The 25,878-nt window shown below is 36.2% G+C and overlaps 1 protein-coding gene across 1 annotated transcript in view; it reads left to right on the forward strand.

Annotated features, from left to right (window-relative positions):
- Window positions 1–25,878, forward strand: part of Strn (striatin, calmodulin binding protein) — a 107,542-nt gene that overhangs the window by 26,066 nt on the left and 55,598 nt on the right. Inside the window, exons 2-3 of the mRNA XM_013013521.1 lie at window positions 19,247–19,350; window positions 22,558–22,700. Coding sequence (XP_012868975.1) covers window positions 19,247–19,350; window positions 22,558–22,700 — 247 coding nt within the window. The remainder of the gene's footprint in view (window positions 1–19,246; window positions 19,351–22,557; window positions 22,701–25,878) is intronic.

The following is a 25,878-nucleotide window of genomic DNA, read 5'->3' on the forward strand; positions in this document are numbered from 1 at the left end:
TTGAGCCACAGCGCCACTTCCGGCTTTTTTCTTATGTGGTGCTGAGGAATCAAACCCAGGGCCTCAGGCATGCAAGGCAAGCGCTCTACCACTGAGCCACCTTCCCAGCCCTTCATATTGTTTTGTTACTATCCTTTGTCAATTTTAAATATTATCTACTAACCTTTTCTGCTTTATGTCCTACTTGAATTCATTCAATAGAGTTGGCTCTTAGTATTTTAAAGTAATATGTACATATCATGCATGTATGAAAGCACTTTTTCATTTCTAAGCCAACCATATTGTACAACTTTTCATTTTTCCTAAAGATTAGCTTTTTTAAAAAATAGATTACTCCGTTTTCTTTCACTAGTATACCTTTTCTCAGTAACATTTTAAGACATATTTATGTGTGGTGAAATCTGTAATAATTTCTCGGTCTCTCCTCCTTGCACCACTCCACCTTTTGCAATACAGTCTCTTATTCCTGCCATGCTCTGTTGTGGGCTATCTGCTATTTAGACCTGTGGTCTAGCTGTTACTCTACAACTGCCTTTTGCCTCTTGTTAGGACACTTATTTCCTGGATCCTATGTTTTCTTTTTTAGTCTGTCCTTTCATTGTAACAGCACTATTGGTCTCTTTAAAAAGAATATTTGGTAAGTAACTTAGAAATGTGTTTGAAAATGATTAATTAGTGGATTTCCAGGTTCAGTATGATTTTAATACACTGCCTCATCTTATTGTAGCATTATTCTAATTCTTCGTAATTCTGTTTCTTGATTTTGTTTTGTCTCATTTTTTTTTCTTTCTTGAAAACTTTTCATCTCTGGTGTGTTTCACTTCTGTTACATAGTAGTGAATTTGATTTTGCTTTTCAGTTCTGATAACTTTCTTTTAACATTGGTTGATATTCTCTTCATTTTCTCGTTTGCTTGATGTAATTTAAGACAACTAGATGATTAATCTTGTATTTTTGTTTAAAATTTTGCTTATTATTTTCCATTTCTGTTTTGTTTATATTTTAAGAAACTATTTTTATCTTATTTCAGCAATGGGAATAACAGTTTATAAAACTGTTATATAAAGATTAAGTACAGTAATACCTATATATTACCAAGGCTCTTGGAACATTTAATATTTTTTTCTTTAAAAATATCAAAGTCTTTTCAGGTTTGTTTGACATTTGCAGCATCTATTTTCTCATCTTTATCTTTTTTGTTTTTATTTTACCTTTTTTTGTGCTGGTATTCTTGCTTGAATTTAGTGCTTGGTTACTGTCTCTTAGCTTTTTTGCTTAAGACTGGTGCTCTACCAGTTGAGACACATCTCCACTTCTGGCTTTTTGCTGATGAATTGGAGATACGAGTCTTTTTTTAAAAATTTTTGTCTTTTTATTAGCAAATATTAATTTCACATAGTAATTTTATTGTGTTAGGAGATAAGAGTCTTATAGATTTCCTTCCCTGGCTGGTTTCAAACTGTGATCCTCAGATCTTAGCCTTCTGAATAGCCAGGGTTACAAAGATATAAACCACCAGTACTTGGCCTTCATCTTTATCACTTACTAGCTGGAACCTTTTTTTCAAGAATCTAAATAGATCAGTAGTTCTCCTTCTCAGTACAAATAATGAACTAAGGTCCTTGAGCTTTGCTCAGCTTGCTTGTTCACAGCTGGAGCCTTGAGCCAGGCCTCCAGTTTTGCTGGTTAGAGATACAGTCCTCCTGGACACTATTTTTTTTTTTTTTTTGGGTCCAGTTGTGGGGCCTGAACTCTGGGCCAGGGCATTGTCCCTCAGCTCTTCATCTCAAGGCTAGTGCTCTACCACTTGAGCCACAGTGCCACTTCCGGCTTTTTTTTTCTTTTTGCTTATGTGGTGCTGAGGAATAGAACCCAGGGCCTCAGGCATGCAAGGCAAGCGCTCTACCACTGAGCCACCTTCCCAGCCCTTAGTGCCTCATTTTTATCTTCTGTTTACTTACTGCTCTTGAGTCAAGACCGGTTTCATTTTTTCACAGTAAGTTTCTGATGTTTTGTAAAGATAGAAAAATTGTCTTCTGAACACAAATAGTACATGTAGATTCCTTGGAGATAAGACTAGTTTTCATATTTTTATATAAAAAATGTTCATTTCATTCAGTAGTGATAGGGATTGACCCAAGGCTTTGTACACATGAGACTAATACTCTTACCACTGAGCTGTATCTCCAGTTTTAAAAGCCTGTTGTTTTAAGCCTTGTTATACATGTGCCCCATCTATGTATGTCATCTTCTAATTCCTTAGCATTTTAAGGCACTTTTGAGGAAGCTACTAGCTTCTCCTTGGAAGGTTCTTTGCAGAAACTTAGTTTCTGATGTGCTGAGTTAGCGACCCTTTTAAAATTATTTTCTACTCTGTAAAGATTATTGTCCCTGGACTCCTGTTGCCCTTTTTTAATATCCTCTTTGATTTTGTGGGCTTATGTCTTTTTAAAAGATTTATTGAATGTTATTTTTATGGGTTTTGGGGAAAAGGTCTATTCTATCATCTTTTAAAATCTATGTATTATCTTCGTTACTACATTGAAAGTGCATGGATTTATTTTCCTTTAACTTCCTTTAGTATCCTTTGGTTTTTCATATAACTGTCAAGTTCTATAAATTATCTCAAGGGACTTTTTAGTAGTTCATTTTATCTTGATTAAGTCTGTACATTAGTGTTATTTTTGTTAAGTAAATTTTGCTAATTAAAACAGTAGTGCCTTTATCCCTCTGGAACCAATATGGGAGCTACTAATTAATCAAAATACGTAAGATAATTCATGCTAGGCATAGGTGGCTCACTTTTGTAATCCTAGCTACAATCTGAGGATCACAGTTTGACGCTAATGCCAGTAGGAAAGTCCACAGAGACTCTATGTCCAATTAGCCACCAAAAAAGCCAGAAGTGGAGATGTGGCTTAACTGGTAGATCACCAGCTTTGAACAAAAAGGTTCTTTAACCCTGAGTTCAAGCCTTGTTATTGCCATAAAAAATAAAGAGAGAAAGAATTCAGTTACTTAACCACTAGCTATACATTTTCAAACACGAATAGCCACTACAGGTAGCGTAGTGGCTTTATTGTATACCACAGATAAAGAAAATTGCCATTATTACAGAAAGCCCAGTTGGACAATGCCATTCCAGAGTGGTTTTGCTTTTTGTTTTGTGACATTAGGGATCAAACCTAGGACCTTGTGTATATGAGGCAAGTGCTATAACTGAGCTTTAGTCCCAGGCCCTGTTCTAGAATTTTATAGATTTTTTTTCAAGTATATGTCTAATACCCTCAATAAAATTTCTACCAATGTATTCATCTGTTATTTGCCACTATTGTAAATAAAATCTCTTATGTTTATTGCTAATAAATCACATTACATGAAAAAGTCCTTATAGACTTTGTGGACAGGCCACATATAAGATGACTAGATCTTCTGCTTTATTATTTCATCTTAAAAATCTTGTTTTATTAACCAAGTACACAACAAATTTAAATGATGTTTTTAAAATTTATGGGAGCTTTGTTCTTCTAGTGACCAGAATATTTATAACCTATGTCTAGGTATGTGCTGTAGAAAACCTGGGAAATCAAACTGGTAATCACAGATTCACTTGGTGAATTTGGATTTGAGCAAAGGAAACAAAGGCATGAACTCATTTTGAAAAGTTCACATGAAAAACCCTCATGAATTATTGTTGTCCAGTAGTATATATTTCTATAGTGACCCCAGATAATATTTTATATTTCAATTATATATTTGAGGAAATTCTTATAATTTTTTATAGTTATATTTTCCTTGCAGACTCCTTCCTTTATATCAGATATCATTGCTTTGAAAGTTAAGTTGTAATACAAATGATTGGTTATATACTTGGACACAAGGTACTGGACCATCCTGCCAAAACTTGAGTTTTCCAAGTTCTTTTAAGTGACCTACTTACAGACCATATTTAGAATTGGAAACTGTAACAGATTATTAAATTTTTTTTTAAATAGTGATTTTGTTGTTCTTATTCTTGGAGGATAACCATTTGCCCTATTTGTAGATTGAGAATGAAGGAATGGTACTGGGTTTTATGAACTTAATTTATATCCTGCCACCTTGCTAATTCATATGTGATTTTTAACTTTTTCCAATTTCTTTGGGAAGCTATATAGTCGCTGTAATTATAAAAAATAATAGTTTCTTTTTTTCTTTTTTGTTGGGTGTGGGGCTTGAACTCTGGGCCTTGGCACTGTCCCTCAGCTCTTTAGCTCAAGGCTAGCACTCTACCACATGAGCCACTTTCAGCTTTTTCTGCTCATGTGGTGATGAGGAATCGAACCCAGGGCCTCATGCATGTGAAGAAAGCGCTCTACCACTGAGCCACCTTCCCAGCCCCCAAAATAATAGTTTCTTAATTAATGGAACTGGAGATCCTCATGGTAACTGAGATAAGTCATGTTCAAAAAGCCAAATATCACATTTTTGCTCTTTGTGTAAGCTAATACTAATTAAGACATGTACATAGATACATACATGCTTACGTACATATATGTGTATAAATACATACATAGGGGACTGTTTGGAGGGATGAGGTGAAAAAGCCATGAGTATAACTAATATTATAATGCATTATGTATGTATATAGCATAAGGAATGTCACTGAAAACTGTTGTATAATAAAGGCGTAAGAGAATGGGGAAATAGCAAGGAATAGAAGATCATCTTGCTATATATATGCATGTGTGACATGCCATGATGAAACCATATTATACAATTAATATACACTTAAAATGATGAAAAAAAGGAATGAACAGAAAGTAAAACAGGCTCTGTTGGGAGGCACGTTCTAGCAGGAGAGGGGAGGGCCAACAGAGGGTGAATGAAAATTAATGTGGCTAAAGTATTTTATATACATAAATATAAACAGAACAATGAAAACTGTTGAACTTGACGTAAGAATAGGGAAGGAGATGAGGGAGAGTGCCAGAGGGGGTGAGTTTGATCAGTGTTTTTTGTATTTATGTATAGAAATATCAACAATTAGGTAAAAAAAATTACATGAAAAAAAATTAATACTCCTTTGCTTTCCTCTACCCCACCTAATTGTCCAGTAGTATATATTTCTGCAGTGACCCAGGTAATGTCTTTCATTTTAATTGTATATATGGGGAATTTTTTTTTCTTTTGGTTGGTTGTGGAGCTTGAACTCTGGGCCTGGGCGCTGTCCCTCAGCTCTTCATCTCAAGGTGAGTGCTCTATCACTTGAGCCACAACACCACTTCTGGTTTTCTGGTGGTTTATTGGAGGTAAGAATCTCATGGACTTTCCTGCCTGGACTGGCTTTGAACCTTGATCCTCAGATCTCAGCCTCCTGAGTAGCTAGGATTATAGGCGTGAGCTACTAGTGCCCGGCTTGGGAAATTCTTATGTGTTTTTATTTATATAGTAATATTTTCGTTGCAGACTCCTTCCTTTGTATCAGGCATCATTTTTTTTTTCCTGGTGCTAAGGCTTGAACTTAGCCTTAAGCTCACTCAGCTTTTTCACTGTTTTTCTGATGCTCTGTCACTTGACCCATACTTCTAGTTCTGGCTGTTTGGATATTTGGAGACAGGAGTCTTGAGGATGTCTGTCCAGGCTGGCTGTGAATCCCAGTTTTCAGATCTGAGCTTCCTGAGCTAGGTATATAGATATTGTGCCACCAATGCCTTCTTGAATGGTATAAACATACAGTTGTATATAATTCATTTTTATTACTGTGTTAATGAAATTGATGACAGTGTCATTTTGGATCATCTTTAATCTTCTCCTTTAAATGTCATTGTGACTTACTTTTAGGCAGTTAGTGCCAGTCCAGTCCCTGAAGACACAGTTCTGATTGCCATAATTCTGAATGTTGAAATTCAGAAGGATGTTGAAATTCAGAAGGATCAAAATTCATTACATCTAAACTCTACAGTGACAATCCCAAAAAATTAAGTAAGAACGCTGAAGTTCTGAAAGTTGAAATCCCCCACATCACAATTTCCATTAAACTACTCAGAAAAAGCTGGAAGTGATATTGTGGCTCAAATGGTAGAGTGCTAGCCCTGAGCACAGAGAGGCTCAGGGACAGAGCTCAGGCCCTGAGTTCAAGTCCCAGACTGGAAAAAATAAAGACAGTAAAAGGAAAGTTAGAAGCCAGGTGATAGTGGCTCATGCCTGTAACCTCTGAAGATTATGATTCAAAACCAGACCATGCAGGAAAGTCTGTGGGACTTTTATTTCCAATAAACTAATCAAAGAAGTAGTGCTGTGGCTTAAGTGGTAGAGCACTAACCTTGAGTAAAAGAAATTTGGGGACAGTACCCAGACCTAATGTTCAAGCCCTAGGACCAGAAAAAAAAAAAAAGTAAGAAATCTGAATATTTAAGCGGGTGCCAGTGGCTTAAGCCTGTAATCCTAGCTACTCAGGAGGCTGAGATCTGAGGATCGTGGTTCAAAGCCAGCCTGGGCAGAAAAGTCTGTGAGACTCCTATTTCCAATAAACCACTCAGAAAATCGGAAGTGGTACAGTTATTCAGGTGGTAGAGTGCCAGCCTTGAGCTGAAGAGCTGAGGGACAGCTTTCAAGCCCAGATTACAAGCCCCATGACCGACAAAAAAAAAGGAAAATAAAAAGAAATCTGAATATTTAATATTTGTGATTTTTCATATGTTAGTATCAAACTCTTCCTTTTTTTTAAAACGGAGATAAAATTGTTTTATTATGTCGTCTAAGCTGGCCTTGAATTTATTATGTCTTCTGGGCTGGCTTTGAACTAGCTATCCTCCTGCCTCAGCCTCCCAAGTGCTAGGCTTATAGGTGGGAGCCACCATGTACAGGTTAGGACTAAAACCTTTTTTTCTTTTTTCTTTTTTAATTTGGTTGGTCATAGGGTCTGAACTCTGGGCCTGGGAGTTGTTCCTTAGCTCTTAAGCTCAAGGCAAGTGCTCTACCACTTGAGCCATAGTGCTACTTCCGGCTTTTTCTGCTTATGTGGTGCTGAGGAATTGAACCTAGGGCCTCATGCATGCAAGGCAAGCACTCTACTGAACCACCTTCCCAGCCTTAGGACTAAAACTTCTACTTGTTTGGTTTTAGTAGTACAGTTGTATTTCAGTTTCACAGTCACCTACATGGTAGGTTAAATGAGAAGTTATTTTCAAATTTCAAAGCTCTAAGATAAAGAACTTCACAGCTTATGGCAATTAGTTTTTATACTTAAAGGATCCAGAACATTTAAACAGGATTTTTTGCTTTCAGATAGAAAGTACTGTGTTCTTGAATTTCAGAGAAGAGTGAATTGAGTATACACATGCTCAGATTTGATGAAATCGGAAAATGAAAGGGTTTTGGAAGATAGGAGGGAAGACAGTAGAGTAAAGGCCAACGCCTGTGAAATTCAGGCTGTATGTATCTAAACACTGATTGCTTCAAGTTGGAGCCTTTAGTAGAGATTGTGAAAAACAGCTGGAAATGGCAACTGGGAATGGGAGCTGGGGACAGATTGTGAAGAAACCTTATTCCATTGAAGTGTTTCTGATCTGTGTGTATGATACCTTAGATTTATAGGTTCATACTTTACATATAGAAAATGGATGCTTTAAGCAGTATGGAGGTTCCTGAAAAGACTTCACATAGAGCTCCCCTATGACCCAGCAATCCCACTTTTGGGCATTTACTCAAATGTTTACAAACAAGACCACACTAAAGCTACCAACTATGTTTATTGCAGCATTATTTACCATAGCTAAGATATGGAACCAACCCAGATGCCCCTCAGTAGATGAATGGATCAAGAAAATGTGGTATATATACACAGTGGAATTCTATACCTCCATCAGAAAGAATGACATTGCCCCATTTGTTAGGAAATGGAAAGGCTTGGAAAAAATTATATTAAGTGAAGTAAGCCAAGCCCAAAGAAACAAAGGTCCCATGGTTTCCCTTATTTGCAATATCTAGTATATGTATGAGTCAAGCAGGAAAGGTCAGATAATGTGATGTTAGGAAAATGAACCCTTAGATATGTAATGCATTTGTTTCTAACTCATTCATAAGATTATTTCTTTGTAGCTTTGTATGTCCCTCCCCCACAGTATAACCCCTGCTTTCACTATATTTGATGTCGGTATAATTTGTGGAGGAGATGGGGAAAAACAAGTCGTTTAAATAAGGATACAGGTGGACCCGATGCAACTAGGAGAAGTACAAGTTGTCATGTCAAAAACGAACTTTACAACTTTGGTGTTGGGGGGGATTGGGGGGGAGGGGTGGGGGGAGGCTGGGAAGGGATGTGAAGGGTAAACAAAGGAGGAGGCTGCAATGCTTGATAAGAAAATGTACTCATTATCTTGCCCATGTAATTGTAACCCCTCTGTACAGTATGTTCACAAAAAATAAAAATAAAAATTAAATTAAAAAAAAAGAAAACGGATGCTTTAATTATGAGTGTGGTCCTTTAAAGAATGCTTCCTTAAGCCAGACTTTGGTGGCTCATGCCTGTAATCCTAGCTATTCAGGAGGCTGAGATCTGAGGGTCAAGGTTCAAAGCCAGCCTAGGCACCAAAAAGCTGAAGAAGAACTGTGGTTTAAGTGTTAGAGCACTAGCTTTGAGCAAAACAGTTCAGAGACAGTGCCTAGGCCCTGAGTTTATGACCCAGGACTGGCACCAAAAATAAAACAAAAGCTTCTTTAAAGATTATGTATTTCTCAAAAAGCAATTTTTAAAATTAGCATTAGAAGTTTGTTGGAGCTTTCTAATCATAAGCAAAGTCATATTATATATATATATATCATATTTCATTTGTACTTTCTGAGACCTAATTTTAAAATTCAGAGATCTGTGCATAGGATAATTACTTTTACTGAATTATATTTCCATTGAGAGACATTATACACACACACAGACACAGACACACCTATTATTCAGGTTAATATTCTTTTGAACTTAAATGAATTTATTTCACTTGATGAATAATTTCTGTGCAGCTTGGATTATTTGATGAACTAGTTTAATCTTTTTTTTTTTCCTGAGACCAGAACTTGAACTCAGTATCTCACTCATTCACTCATTGGCTGGCACTTTACCATCTGAGCCACGCCTTCAACCTCAGTGGTTTTATATAGCAAACATGTGGTGGACTTGTTGAATTCAGACCTACAAGATATTACCAAATTTGACATTCTGTTCTTTTTCTTGTTAAGAGCTTTCATTTTCTTAGTCCTTAATATTATTCTTCCAATACTACTACTAGTGGCTCGGCTTTATTTGGTGGTGATGTGGCTGACATTTTCCATTTAAAAACAACAGGTGTTTTAAATAAAAATTTTAGTTGAAAAAAAAAACCTTTTAACTTGGAGATGTATAGGTATTAGACTGAACTCACATGTTTCTAGTCTTTGGATTGGGCCTTAGCCTGTGTGCATCTCTATACATGTCTCTACATGGCTCTCAAAACAGTCTAACATTCAGAATGTGGTAGTATACTGCTATAGTTCCAGAACTGGGGAAGCTGAGAAGGAGGATAACAAATTCAAGGCCAGCCTGGGCGATATAGCAAGAACCTATCTAAAAGAACGATCAAAACGGTATTCATGGAAATTATTATTACTATTCTTGCCAGCTCTGAGGGCTTGAACTCAGAGCCTTGGTTCTGTGCCTGGGCTTTTTTGCTCAAGCTTAGTGCTCTTCCATCTGAGCCACAGCTCCACTTCTGACTTTTTAGGTACATTGTAGATAAAAGTCTCCCAGACTTCCTTGCCTGGGCTGGCTTTGATTCACGATCCTCAGATCTCAGCCTACTGAGTAACTAGGATTACAGGCATGAGCCACCGGTGCCTAGGTGAATATTAAAAATTTAAATGACATATGTATATCCACGGGAATTCCTCTGTTGATATCTTATTTTTTACTCTTCCATTTGTGTGTATGTGCATGAGAATGCATGTGTATGTGTATATATGTGTGTATATATGTATATTTTTAGCTTTTATTTAGAATCATCAGGTTAACTCTGTGTGTGTATGTGTGTATACATTTATAGTTTTTATTCAGAATCATCAGTTTAACTCTACAGTCCAGCTATTGTTGGAGAAGAATAAGGAAAAACTGTTGGAGTGAGAGCACAAGAATTGTAGGTTATTTTGCACAGGGAAGGGTCTTCTCCTGAACCACAGAAAGAATGATCTAATGGTTAAGATTAATAGGTGTCAGGGGCTGGGAAGGTGGCTCAGTGGTAGAGCGCTTGCCTTGCATGCATGAGGCCCTGGGTTTGATTCCTCAGCCCACATAAGCAGAACAACAAAAAAAAGCCAGAAGTGGTGCTGTGGCTCAAGTTGTAGAGTTCTAGCCTTGAGTTGAATTGCTGAGGGACAGCCCCTAGGCCCAGAGTTCAGGCCCACGACCGGACCCCCCCCCCAAAAAAAAAAAGATTAATAGGCGTCAAATGTAGTTGTCCACAGTTGGTAATGCTGATATTCTTAGTTGAAAGCCCTCTGTGGCTTCTAGGATGTCCATGCCCTTTTCCACCTTCCCAAAGACTACATGCTTGCCAACCAGCCACTTGTTTGTGGAAATGTAGATGAAAAGCTGGGAATCCTTTGTTTGTCTGTTGTGAGTAGAACATTTGATAGGTCCTCCCTCTCTCCCTTTTAATTATTTATTTTAGACAAGAGTTTTAAATGTAGGCCCCTGAGTGTGGGATCACAAATGTGTGCCACTATGCTCAGCAGGAACTTGGTTTGCCTTTTCTATATTCTCCTTTGCAACAGGCTTAAATATAATGAGTAGTAGCTAATACCAAACATGATTAAACTTAAAAATGCATTGATTAATTTTATTTCCTTACCTGGAGACTGCTAACAATATAGTCATGAAGAAAGAACTTGGAAGAGTTTCAAAAGCTAGTATGTACTAGTCTGTTAGGTTGTGTGACTGTGTAAGATGCCATACTTTTGGTGGAGTGAAGAGCTGGAGTTGTGAGATGGTTCTGTTCCTTTCTTTGTAATAGCCTATTTACCTTTTCTTTGGCCATCTAACTAACTATGTCACAGATGTGTAAGTCTGCGGTTTTCCAAATGTGGTCATGGATCAACAGCATGAGCATTACATGGGTACTTGCTGGAAATGCAGACTTGCAGTTCCCACTACAAAGCTCCTGAATTAGAAACTGGGAGTGGAGCCCAAAGCAATCTGTGTTTTAACAAGTCTTCTAGATACCACCAAGTCATCATTCTGTCATTAAGGGAGAGGACTAGAGGCAATGTTTATATGGGAGAAAACCAACTAGCATCTTATTATATTAAAATGTAGGTAGGGGTCGGTGGTGTGGCACAGTTGGAAGGATGCCAGCTAATGAGTGAAAGCAGGCAGGTACTGAATTTGAGTTCTAGTCTCAGGCCTAAAAAAAAAAAAAGAGTAATTCAAAGTTTGTGTAAGGACACAGGTATGGTTTATAAGAAGGGATTAAGACACAAAGAAGATTATTGAAACTTTGTGGTATAGCATTAATATAAGTAAATGATATTACTGACATTTCAAATATTTTGCTTGTTTTTTTGTGAGTTTGTGTTCAAGTTGAAAGGAGACCTTCTGGGCTGGGAAGGATTACAGGCGTGAGCCACTGGTGCCTGGCTGTATATTTCTTTTTGAATATACTTTTTCAATAATTTCAGTTTTTTGAAGTCTAACACCTTTTGATTTTAGAATAGTGATAGTTTTCATTGGTTTTAGTAAATTACGTGGTTCCTTTTTAACATTTTACTTATTAGATACTGTGTCTCCATACTTAGAAGATTCCTGTTTCTTATATAAATTGAATATCTGAAATGCTTGGGACCAGAAGTGTTTCAGATGTTGGATTTAGAATATTTTCATTGATCTCATTGGTTGACCATTCCGTATCTGAACATCCACCATCTGAAATGTAGCATGATGCTCAGAAAGTTTCAGAATTTTTTCTTTTCTGTGCTGGTACAGGAGAAACCAACAAACTTGAACTCAGAGGCTCAAGGTCTTACTCAGTTTTTTTTTGCTTATGGCTGGTGCTCTGCCACATGAACTACACCATTAGAACAGTTTCAGATTTTGATGGATTTTTAGCTTTCAGATTTTGTACATTAGGGATGTTCAAAACTATGTGTATCCTTTTGACAAATTAGAACTGCAAATATAATTTGCTGTTCGTTGTGCAGACGACATGATGAAGCACTTGCCTAATAACTGTTAAGTTTTCTGGTTTGTTAAAAATACGTTTTTATTGTAAAGATACTGTACAGAGGGGTTGTAGTTACACAAGTAAGGTAATGAGTATATTTCCTATCGAGCATTTTTACCCCCTCCTTTGTTTTTCCCCTACCATCCCATCCTTCCCCACCTCCCCAACTCCTCCCTTTCCCCACTCCTGAAGTTGTAAAGTTGTTTTCAACATAGAGTCTTGTACATCCCATTGTTACAGTAGGTCAACCTGTATCCTTGTTTCAGTGTTTTTGTTATTTCACTTCCCCTCCTCAAATTAGAAAAAATGTATATACAAGATGCAGGGCATTGGAATCAAATAACAGTGAAAACGGGTTATACTATGGAGGAAGAATATAAAAGAAATTTTAAAAAATCACATAGTACATTAAAAACATCAGCAGCAAAGATAAAACCTCATGTCTCTATCTTGGGGTTCATTTTGCTTAGCATCATCTTATATGGTCACATGTACATAGCTTGTTTGGTAAGATTATCCTAGACATATACTGGTTATTGAAAATAAGGGAATCCATGGGATCTATGTTTCTTTGGGTCTGGCTCACTTCACTTAATATAATTTTTTATTAACAAATGGGGTGGTATCATTCTTTCTGATGGAGGCAGAGAATTCCACTGTGTGTGTGTGTGTGTATAGTAGATGAATGGATCAAGAAAGTGATATATATATATATATATATATATATATATATATCACATCTACTGAGGGGCATTCATATCTTAGCTATAGTGAATAATGCTGCAATAAATATAGTTGTGCTGGTAGCTTTTTTTTTTGCTACTAGGAAATGTACAATCTTGTAAGATCTACTGTTAGGTAAACTTGCAAAAACTTAGAAAGCATCATGGAAGTTTAGTGTTATTTTCCTTGGAGATTATTCCAAATAAAAAAATGTGCCACTATAATTAGGTTTACTTATACAGATACATGGAATATACTGACTTGAGATTTTTAGATTATATTTGTAACAAAAGATATTTTCACATACCTTATCTGTTTGATCAGATTGAATTTTTCTAGTTTTCCCAATTTTTTCTTAAGATATTGATAGCAATACAATTTTATTTATGTTTTCCTGTTTTTGGAAAGTTCAGGATCATTTACCTTTCAGAATAATGACATTAGGGGCTGGGAATGTGGCTTATTGTTAGAGTGCTTGCCTAGCATGCACGAAGCCCTGGGTTTGATTCCTCAGTACACATAAACAGAAAAGGCCAGAAATGGCTCTGTCACTCAAGTGGTGGAGTGAGCACAGGGAGGCTCAGGGACAGAGCCAAGGTCCTGAGTTCAGGCCCCAGTACTGGTTTATTAGTATAGGTGGCTGAGATTTCTAAAAACAAAAACAAATCAAAATGTTAATGATACATAAGGAAATATACTTATAAAATACAAAAGTATACAGTTGAATCTTTTCTTTCTTCCTTCACAGTTGCTAGGCAGGCACTTTACTGTTTGAGCCATAAATCCATCCCTTTTTAAGATGGAGGCCAGCCTGGACCTTGATCATCATCTTTATAGTTTCTGCCCTAGCTGGTATGGCAGGCATGCACTACCACATCTAGTTTTTTCTATCCTGGCGGGGTAGGGTCTTGTGAACTGTTTTGCTTTGGTTAGCTTAGAACCATTTTCTTTTTCAACTCAGCCTCCTGAGTATCTAAATATAGGGGAAACCCAAATAATCTCCATATTGCTAAGTTTGGAGATGAGAATCATGTATTTATTCTCTAACTAGAATTTTCTGTTTATTTCTGCTGGAAGTCTTATAGTGATGGATAGGGAGAAGTTAAAGGTTCCTCTTGATTCTCTGTGAAATCCTCATTATTGATAACCCCCTATGTTCAGTGTGCTTCTTGATTTTTCCAAGTGATAATGCATTTATAACTTGGACCGTCATCTTAGTTCATTTGTGAGAATGCTGCTGTTAGAAATACAAACCACTTCATCTCTCAATGCTTCATTTTATTCCTCTCTAAAAATAATGAGTTTAGACTGGAACATCAAGACAGTGTGTCTACAAATAATGGCTTATGGGTTTGGATTTGGTGGATATGTTTTGTTTGGCTCTAACACTTTGCAATTAAAATTCTTTTAAGCATAGTAACTATGGTTCAACCTTCAAAATGCATAGGGGAGAGGGAACATTTAAAGGTGGGCTTAAACAGTATCTCCATCTCCTTGTCACCTTGTTAGCTGTATAAGCATTTATAGTTGCTGTATATTTGTGAATTATTCTAGTGATAATAACCTACACATAGAGTTATAATGATATATTTACTTTTTTCTTAGAAAACCAATTAGTGGCAAACTATACACAGTGTCTTATGTATTACTTTCCCCTTCCCCCATTTACTTTTATCTTGGATATAATTTATTATCAATCTCTTCAGAACTGTTTCCCTGAAACAGCTGTATGGTATCCCTTGATATAGATGCCTCCTTCTGTTCCTTCTTTTCTTCTGCTTTACCTTTTTCTCTTTCTGTCCTCTCAGTCTTCTGCCTTTCACTCTACTCTTGCCAATTCAAACAGCAGTATATTGCCACATTTAGAGAATGTTTAGTTGGAATTTATGCTTTAAGGTATCAGTTATTATGTTTTAGATATATATTTTTTTTCTGGGTCCGGTCGTGGGGCCTGAACTCTGGGCCTGGGCGCTGTCCCTCAGCCCTTCAGCTCAAGGCTAGCTCTCTACCACTAGAGCCACAGCGCCTCTTCCGGCTTTTTTCTTTTTGCTTATGTGGTGCTGAGGAATTGAACCCAGGGCCTCAGGCATGCAAGGCAAGTGCTCTACCACTGAGCTACCTTCCCAGCCCCTGATTTACATTTTTTTTTAACAAAAAGAAAATAATTTCCTTATGTAGGAACATGTGCTTTAAAGACTAAGTTTTCCAGAGGAAAAAAAATCGAGATGCTGGGCATTGGTGGCTCACTCCTGTAATTGTAGCAGCTCAGTAGGCTGAGGTCTGAGGATCGCAGTTCTAAGTGAAAAGCAGAAAAAGCAGAAATGTCTCCATGGGACTCTCATCTCCAGTTAACCACTCAAAAAACTGAAGTTGGGGCTGGGAAGGTGGCTCAATGGTAGAGTGTTTGCCTTGCATGCATGAGGCCCTGGGTTCAATTCTGCAGCACCACATAAGTAGAAAAAGCTGGAAGTGGCGCTATGGCTCAAGTGGTAGGGTGCTAGCCTTGAGCTGAAGAGCTGAGGGACAGTGCCCAGGACCAGAGTTCAGGCCTCAGGACCAACTAAAAACAAAAACAGCAACAACAAAAAAAACCCTGAAGTTGTGGCTCAAGTGGTAGAGCCCTAGGTTTGCGCAAAAGAGCTCAGGGACAGTGCCCAGGCCCTGAGTTCAAGCCCTATGACTGGAAAAAAAAAAGAGATTGTCATCTCATGAATAGAAACAAAGTGAACCTCTTGTAATATATTCCATGTTCACTAAATTTTTAAAGAATTAATAAATTGTAATTTTGATTTGCTTTAGTCCCAGTGATTGAATGTAGGGCCTTAGCAAATCTTAATCAGCACATCCTCTACCATCACACTACATCCTCTAGACTAACCCATTACCTAATTTTAAAAGTTTCTATTTGGGTTTGTGCTTTGACTATTTTGTACTATAATTCTGTCCATCAGTGCTACTTGTTAAGTGACTATAGAATTGTAGGATTATGTTTTAAAGTATTTTAAGGTATGATGTTTATTTTTCAGTTGCTGTTGTTTCAGTCAATCAAGGTTGCATAGTGTTTAAAGATTAGAGAGAAATGAAATTATTATAATGCTGAGTGCATGCATTTAAGGATCTCTGAATCTTTTCATGTCATTTTTGCTGTGCCCTTTAGTAAATTATGTTTAATTTTCTTTGTATAACTTTGGTTTTACTTTTTTTTTTTGGATGGTACTGGGATAGAACAAGCACTCTATCACTATGCCACCAGTCCTTTTTGCTTTAGTTATTTTTGCCTGGGTTTGCCTTAAACTATGATCATTCCCAGTCTCTGCCTCCTGAGTAGCTGAGATTACAGGCATAGATACTGTACTCAGCTTATATAACTTTTTTTTTTTGTCGGTTGTGGGGCTTGAACTCTGGGCCTGAGCTCTGGCCCTCAGCTCTTCAACTCAAGGCTAGCGCTCTACCACTTTGTGCCTCAGTGGCACTTCCAGTTTCCTGGTGGTTTATTGGAGATAAGAGTGTCACGGACTTTCCTGTCCATGCTGTCTTTGACCATGATGCTCAGATCTCAGCCTCCTGAGTAGCTAGGATTACAGGCGTGAGCCACCAGTGCCTGGTTTATATAACTTTTTAATATCCATTTTGTTGGACTTACCTGGTACTTGCTCATACTGTTTCTAAGTTTTTTTTTCTATTTTCTTACAGAGGAAATAGAAAAATTTCTTACTTGACAGAATTGCATTGGCCAGCGCTTCAAGCTCAATGTTGACTAAATGTTTGTGGGGACATGGATACTCTTATTTCATTCTAACTTTATTATCTCTGTTTCTAGGGTTTCTGTGTACATAGTGCTAGTGTTTGAGTAGAGAATTTTATCTTTAAGAATGTTAGCAAACTATTTCAAAATTTTAACAAAAGCTTAAACTGAAAGTATACTTAGAAGGATCATACAAAGAACTTTTTTTTCTTGAACCATATGAGCTAGCTGCTAGCTAACTTGATAGTCTACTGGCTTCTACCAAATACTTCAATGTTTATTTCTTATAAACAAGTACTCTCCATGTAACCACATATCACATCAAAGCCAGGAATTTAATGCTCTCTGATATTCAGACCCCATTCTTGTCCCCATAATGTCTTACAGATAAATGCAGTTCAGAATCATGCAGTGCACTGGCTTTTCTTGTGTATAGTTTTCTTCAATCTGGAACAGTTTTCCTTAGCTTTCATGAACTAATAGTTTTGAAGATTATAAGAAAATTATGTGAAGTGATCCTTATTTTAAGATTACCTGCAATTTTCTTTTTCTTTTAACCTGCTATTTTCTTATGATTGATTTTAGGCTATGTGTCTTTTGCAGGCTGTCTCAGAGGTACTCTGTGGTCATGAAGGAGTGTAACAGATTTTCTATTCTTTTATGTTTGCCTTGGCCACATACTCATCTTTGTAATCATTCTCTTTCGCAGTTTTGAGCCATCTTTTTTGATTAAATATTTAACTAATCCAGTGCTTGGAGGATAGGGAAAGCAAATACACTGGGAAAATATGGAAATAGCCAATGTTTTGGAGACTGGGTCATAATGAAGACTTTCCAGTATTAGACTTTTAGAAATATACAGGAACAATGGTAGAGGCAAAATGCAGAGTTAATCAAAAAGTTTAGAGGACAAAATTGGTAATAAGTGTTTTTATTCATTGATTAAATAATTGTATTGATTAGATAAATTAATTATTAGATGATTAGGTTATTGCATTTTTCGGTTCTTGAATTTATTAAAGCCATTTTAAAGAAGAATGTATAAAATTCTGTTTCAGTGAATTGTCTGGGCAAATATGTTGGGCTATCATTTCCTTTCATATTTACCTTTAAGTGTATGTATCATTGTTTTAGGTACAATAATTATCTCATTACAAAAATACAATTTCAAAACACTTTTATGATGTTTGAGGCAAGTCTGATATTTTTTCTTCCATATATAAAATATATAAAATTGAGTTGTTTTCATTCTGATCTTAATTATTTCAATAAGATAAATATTATTTTAATTAAAAGGCACATTTTGAGGGAAGAAGTGAGCAATAGGAATATGGTGAAGGAGGTGAATTTGTTCAAAGTATTGTTTGCATGTTTGGAAAGATCACCATGAGACCACTCATATTACAAATGTATGTGAATTTAAAGAAAGGTAAAATTTAAGAGCTCATTGAACTGAAGAAACATTACAATGTGTCTGTCTTGGAGGTTATAAAAGTGGCTTTTATGTTCATTGTAGTACCAAATGAATTTAACTGAGTTTTATTTTTTAGGGATGGGATAAGGTTGTCCTTAAATATCAAATTCTTGCGAATGTCAAATGGATAGCATTGTGGATATATAAATAACGTTGTTATCTGTCTTGGTTAATATAATAGAAATTATGAGTGTGGTAGTATGTGAGAATAGTGATATTCATAGCTATCCTTCAGGGACCTTAAATAAATAGAGCTCCTACCTGGCTTTTCTAGGTATTTGAGTTACTTGGATGAGTTAGTATTTCGTAGATCAATTTTTTTAGTTGAAGATACTAAATGTGTAAAGATCAAAGTTGTTTATAGTTTTGTCTCATGTGAAAGTGCAGGGTTCAGTAATTCTTTGTGGAGTGGGAAGTAATGCACAAAAGACCATTCCTTTTAGTTTCCCTTTATCCAGTTTCTGTGTACTATATATATATATATATTTCCCTAAAGCAATGGTTGGGAGTGGGTGTTTTGAGACAAGGTGTAAGGTATTTAATATTTGTAGGGAAGCTAGTCCTGGTCCATGGAATAAATGCAATAAATACTCTACTAAAAATAATGTAAAGTCGCTCAAGATATGGAAGCCCTCATAAAATTTGTGTGTGTGTATGTGTGTGTGTGTGTGTGTATGGTGAAACTCTGAATTTAAAAGATTGTAAGAATTCTGATTTTACTGTCCTCTTTCACTCTATTAAAAGTTTTAAAGGCATAAAAGACATTTACTTGAACAAACTGCACTGTATGTCTTCTGTGTGTGTGTGTGGGGTGTGTGTGGCTGATTTATAGGTTCTAAGGGAATATAGACTGTTAACATGCCTAGTCTGAAGTAAACTGTACATAGGTGACCCCCTTTTTGTTTTCAGTCATTTTCTCTCTCTCAGTTAATGCTTTTTTTGTATTCCTACAAACTTTGTGACTGCTATGCAGAGAAAATATTCTACTTGTTCTGTAATCCTAAGGCTCTTTTTCTTAACTGATTTTTTAAAAAAATATATTTGCTCAAACTGATTTTTTCCTTTCTCACCCATTCATAGGCTCAGATTGCTTTCCTTCAAGGAGAAAGAAAAGGTCAAGAAAATTTGAAGAAGGATCTTGTCAGGAGGATCAAAATGTTGGAATATGCTCTTAAACAAGAAAGGTAATTTATTAAAATAGAAAATATTCTCATAATTTCAGATTAATTTTTCTACCATTCCTAAAATCTATATTTTAATATTGAATAGATTAATATACTCTGGAATTCAAGAATATATGTAATAAACATTTTATTTATGATTATAAATGTTAATTTTATTTTAATAATAATGTTCAGTAAACTGATTGATTTAAAACATTTTACCCACATTTTCCCGCCTCATCAATCCTGTCTTAAGAAACTTATTTCTGGGGCTGGGAAGGTGGCTCAATGGTAGAGCGCTTGCTTTGCATGCATGAGGCCCTGGGTTCCATTCCTCAGCACCACACACGCAAAAAGAAAAAAGCTGGAAGTGGCGCTGTGGCTCAAGTGGTAGAGCACTAGCCTTGAGCTGAAGAGCTGAAAGACAGCGCCCAGGCCCAGAGTTCAGGCCCCACGACCGGACCCCCCCCCAAAAAAAAGAAACTTATTTCTGATCTTCTATTTTCTTTGCCTCCCTCCCTGCCTCCTTCCCTGCCTCCTTCCCTCCCTCTCTCTTTCTTTCTTTCTCTTTCTCTCTTTCTTTCTCTCTGTCTCTTTCTTTCTTTCTCTCTCTCTCTCTTTCTTTCTTTCTTTCCTTTCTTCTTGAACTCAGGGCATAGGTACTGTCCCTGAGCTTTTTGTTGTTCAAGGCTGGCATTCTACCACTAGAGCCACAGCTCTACTTCCAGCTTTTTGCTGGTTAATTGGAGATAAGAGTCTTACAGACTTCCTGCCCAGACTGGCTTCAAACCTTAGATCTCAGCCTCCTAAGTAGTTTAGGATTACAGGTATGAGCCACAAGCACCAAACTGTATCTGATTCTTGATAAGTTTGAAATTCTTTTTAATTCTAAAGGAAATCTCTGTATCACTTTTCCCTTCCCCGGTCATCTAATATTCAGTTTGATGTAGTTTCTTAGGAAAAATAGTCTGGCAGACTGCTGAGAATTTTTTTTGTCACTTTGTTGGCAGCTCTTCCTATCTTTCCAGGTGTTAATGTTTTTCTGTCTTGCTACTGTCTAAGATACTCAGTTTGTATTACAGGTAAAGAAAATAGGGCATGAGTTGAGAGTTTCAGATATTATTATATTGTTTATTTACTTTAATAGTTGGTCTGTAGATTTTTATTTTTGTCAGCAATGTGAAGCAGTTCATTGTTTTCAATAATCTGAATCTTTTTGATAATTGACATTGGAATTCTTTCCTTTGCTACTTGTGTGTGTGTGTGTGTGTGTGTGTGTCTGTCTGTCTGTCTGTCTGTCTGTCTGTCTGTCTGTCTGTCAGTCATGGAGCTTGAACTCTGGGCCTGAATGCTGTTCCTCAGCTCTTTAGCTCAAGGCTAGCACTCTACCACTTGAGCCACTGTTTTACTTCCTGTTTTCTGAGTGGTTCATTGGAGATAAGTTTCACTGACTTTCCTGCCCAGACTGGCTTTGCACCACATTCCTCTGATCTCATCCTCCTGAGTAGCTAGGATTACAGGCATGAGCCAGCGGGCGGCTGCTTTGCTACCTTTTATCCTCTGCTGGTACTAGACCTTATTCAGCACTTGGATGTTGTCAGTGAGCTTTTTTGCTCAAACCTAGCTTCTACTTCCAGCTTTTTGGTATTTAATTGGATGAGAGTCTCATGGTCAGAGCCACTGGGGCTGGGCTCATTATTTTTAGTAGAGTATTTATTGCATTTATTCCATGGTCCAGGACTAGCCTGGACCATGATCTTCCTATTTAGGCTTCTCTTTGTAGCTGGGATGACAGGCACACACCATCACATTGAGTTTTCTATTGGATCTTGGGAACTTTATGACCAGGTTAGCCTTGAACTGTGATTAGATTTCTGCCTCCCAAATAACTTTGATTGTAGCTCTGAACCACTGTACTCCTCCCTTTCTTGCCTTTTGAAGTTGGGTGTTTGTGAAACTGCCATAAAACATCATTTATCACATATTTATGAATACTGAAAATAGCTTAAACTTCATTAGAACTTGTGTACATCTTCATAAAGGATCTTTAAATGACATCTGAAATTTTATCTCTCTGGCTAAAGAATAGATGTTTCCTCTCATACTTGAGAAGCTGATTTAAAGCCATATTGGGAAGATAGAAAAAAAAAGTCATTTTAAAAGCAGATGGCCTTGTACTATTTGAAATCTTAAGCTGTCCAAATTGGAGGCTTAACTCAGAGAGGGGGGGGAGGAGAGAGAGAGAGAGAGAAAGCAATAACATTTCTAATAACTATTCATTGAATTGGTATTGTGTACCAGGCCCTGAGGCTTCAAACTAAGTATTCTGCAGTGGCAGAACTTTGGTGGAGCTATGGATGAGATCCTTCAGTATTGTCTAATTCTTAAGCCTGTGCTGTTTACCAGTTTATTTTGCTACCTTACAAAACAGGAGAACTGGAATATACAAATACCAAAGTAACCAGGGGTTATGTGTGTGGGTGAGTGTGCATATCCAGACTTGTAGATCACAGAAGTGCAGTGAGTTAGGATAGGTGTTGTGGTAGTGGTATGTGCAGAGTATACAGTCCAAGTCAAAGTGAAGTGAGTAGATATTACCATCTTGGGGGTGATACAGAAAGGTAAACCAGCATTTTAACAAGTAGGTAGGTGCTTGCCATTCAGGCATGGTACAGAGGTAGAACAAAATAGTGTGGTGTTTCAGAGATTTGTCCTTAATTGTGTGTGGAGAGTTGTGATTTCATGAACAAAAATTGTAGAGGAGGATGAATTAAGACAATGGAGAGTCTACCTAAGAAGTTTAAACTTATCAGTCATGATATGGAACATGGCAGTATTCAAACAAATTTTATTCCAGAATGATCCTGAACTAATGGAAAACTTGCAAGCACTTTTTATGCAGTCATCAACTATCGATTAAAAATTATCAACTGAATTAAAATATGAGTGAAAGTACATACTTGGGAATGTACAGTAGATTACAGGAGGTATCATGGAAGGAGAAGAGACAACTAGCAGGCAAACAGTTCAGTGTATGTTTTCAAATTTTTTCTTCAGTATATATATATATATATATATATATATATATATATAAAACAAAAAAGGTATTTTTTTAATGTTGAATTGTAATCCTTTTATACAAGTACTTAAAGATAATTTTAAAAAAAATAATGGAAGCAAACCAAAGCCAAGAAAATACTTAGATGGAAAACTTGGTTTGAAACACAGCCATACGACAAGACGAAGCAGGTGGAAGCCCACTACAGTTGTAAGCCAACAGCTCCAAACACAATTTGTCACCTTGGGCCGGGGACTGAGTGAAAAGGAGGCACTGAGGTCAAATACTATGTTGGTTTGTTTTTCCAAAAAAGGTATTTTTTATGTAACCACAGCATATTATCAAATTAAAGAAATTTAATGTTGATATAATTTTGCTATCTATATTCATATGATTCAATAATATCTTCATAGCATATTTTTCTTGGCCCAGGATTCAGTCTGTGTATATGCTATTCAAAATTCTTAAGCATAAAATTTTGTGAAATATATTTTAGAAAGATCACCCTTTCTCAAAATGGGAGCTGTACTGTAATGATGTGTTATATCAGGTGGGTAGGTTTTAATAATCTGCTGAAATAAGCATCTTCCTTAACTCATTTTAAGTAGAATCCATAAAATTTGGAGATAAATGGAAATGGTAGAGAAAGTAAGAGAGAAGGGTAATTCAGTAATGACTCCCTGGTTTCTGGCCTGAAAAGCTGTGTGGATTTTAAGTGAGAGTTTAAAAAATTATCAAATGGATTAAAATAAAAGGGTGAAAATACATTCTTGGAATATACAGTAGATTATAAGAAGTATCATGAAAGAAGAAGAGACAACTAGTAAGAACACAAGAAATGGAAATGTTTGAGGAAAAGGCAGAAGAAGAAGAACAAACAAAGTAATGGAAGGATAGAATAGTTTTGTAAATGAGCCAATAGGGGAAGGAGTTAAGACAATTGCTGATGCCAAATCTCCAAGTTAAGTTGTGTACTGGAAATAATTTGGATTTGCCAGTGGGCAGTTTGTTATCCTTGTCGGGGCAGTTTCTGCGAAGTAGCAGCAACAAAGGGCAAGTCACAGGGATGAAGGAATGACAATAGGAGACAGATACAGTTGCTTACTTTTTCAAGAAGTTTGACTCTGAAGAACAGACAATATTAAGAACTGGCTGCGTCTGGGGAAGATTTTTCTTCTTAAGTAATGGGAGACTCATAAAAAAGAGTCCCTGATTTTATATCTTTTTGGAGTTATAGGATGTTTTGATTTGGGATTACTCCTGATGCAATGGCACTTTTAAAGTATGATAAATTGAAGATTTAAAAGGCATTGTGTGATTGTGTGTGTGTGTGTGTGTGTGTGTGTGGTGGGGGGGGTGGATCTTTCGTAGATTTTAGTTCTTTTTATTCCAAACTTATTTTTCCAAGGCTTTAATGCTTGGAATTTAAAAGATGGACCCTTGCAACATTTCAGTGCTTTCATCCTGAAATTATTTTCTAATGTATTAATGTCAGAAATTTAAAATTTTGTTTGGATTGAGAAATACTTCAACAACTAGTATGTTTGTCATTCTTGTTTAATCTTCATGTATTTTCAATTCTAGCCATCATGTCATTTTACCCATACATACTAGAGTATAGATCACTAAGGATCATGTTATTGCATTGTTATATTTTAAGTAGTCCCCCCTTTAATATCCATTATTGAGTAAAAAAAATGAATCTTTAACATTACCAAAGGAATACTTCCCTGGCAATAGATTTATCAAATTATTTCCAAACATGCCAGCACAGGTAGTCTTTGAAGAATGCACAGTGTATAATCTGAGATTTATTCAGGAACTTGTATCTGAGTGATTTCAGTACTGTATGAAATACTGTTCTGCTTTTGTCCCTATTTCTCTACAGTCACTGCCACTTCCCTTCTATCCACACTACGAAAGAACCCAGATGTTTTCCTTGCCCCCAATATCTCCGTTTTCCACTTCATTGTTACATGGAATTCATTTTCTAAAATGGAAATGTGATCATCATGTTATATCCCTGCATAAAAATACCTGAGTAATTTCAGAGTTACTCTTTTGTAAATTTTCTATTACTTTCTCTGAACTCCATTATTTTGGATATTAGTGTACTACTTGGCTGTGTTTTGAGCTGCTGTGTGCTTATTTTTTTACTTCTGTGGTATTTGGATAGATTGATTCTCTCCATCAATCCATTTGTCCTACTAGAAAATGACTAGTTTTTTTGAGCTTCAGCTAAAATCTTATGGTTAACTTATTTTCAATAACTTTATTTGGCACTGCTTTTGACAGAATTAGATAATCCTTATCTACATTCCAATAACACTTTATATAACTTTTAGTTGTTATCATGGTGTGCTGTAGTTATTTACATGCCTGTCTCTTAGGCATCCTTTTGCTTCCAATCTCCCCTGACTCCAAGTTGCAGGTTATTTCTAGTAGCCAACACACTACTTGGCATGATATAGGAATTCAATAATGTAAGTCTTTAAAATTAATGATTATTTTTAGCATCAGCATTTAAAAAGTGGTTGTGCATGCTATGTTACATTCCTGGCACATTATTTACAGGTTTTGAAATAAAGCTGGAATGAGGTGTCTTTCATCTATATGATTATTACACATTTTTCATGTTATTGTATCCAGTAAGGATCAATTGGAGAGGTCTAGCTGTATTAAATGTGGAGTTGTTCATCATGAAATCTGCTTATTTATCTTGTAGTCAGAATGAGACAGATAAAGAATGATGAACTCAAGTATTAAAACAGTGGAAGCAATATGGAGAAAGTGTTTTGGTGTGTTCACTTCAAAAGGATTGTTATTAAGCTTGAAAAGAGTTCTATTAGTAATTATTATTTATTTTAACAAGTCAGTAAGACAATGGTTTAAGGGACCATAACTTGTCCTAGTATACATATGTTGGCCTAATTTTGTTAAAATTTGTTGGCCTTAATATTATTTTTATTTTGTAGAATTTTTTTCTTCCTTTTTAGAACAAGTTCTGTTGCATTTTGTTAAGACCACTAGAATGCACTATAAATTCAGTATTTTGTTTTTGAAATATTTTTACTTTTATATAAAAATATAAGTAAATTTCTTAAAAATTTTATTTTCACTTTTACTTTGAAACCTTAAGTATAATCTGTGCCAAAGATTGTTGTATTCTAGTCATTCTTTTGTTTTCCAAGGGTATATTATTACTTTGTCTTATGGTAGATGAAACATTTCTGGAAAACCAGAGAATGACAATTATATTAAAATTTTTATTTACTTTCTGGTAAATGTAAGTCCACTTAATAATCAACATTATTAATCAACATTGTTAATCAGCATTAACATTATTATATTGAAATAGACTTGGACAATTTTGTCTGGTGATAAAAATCTCTCTGCTCGCTTCTTGCTTGCTTGCTTGCTTGCTTGCTCGCTTGCTCGCTTCCTTCCTTCCTTCCTTCCTTCCTTCCTTCCTTCCTTCCTTCCTTCCTTCC

This window comes from Dipodomys ordii, unplaced genomic scaffold, assembly GCF_000151885.1.
Source record: "Dipodomys ordii isolate 6190 unplaced genomic scaffold, Dord_2.0 Scaffold20, whole genome shotgun sequence".
Classification (NCBI taxonomy): Eukaryota; Metazoa; Chordata; class Mammalia; order Rodentia; family Heteromyidae; genus Dipodomys; species Dipodomys ordii.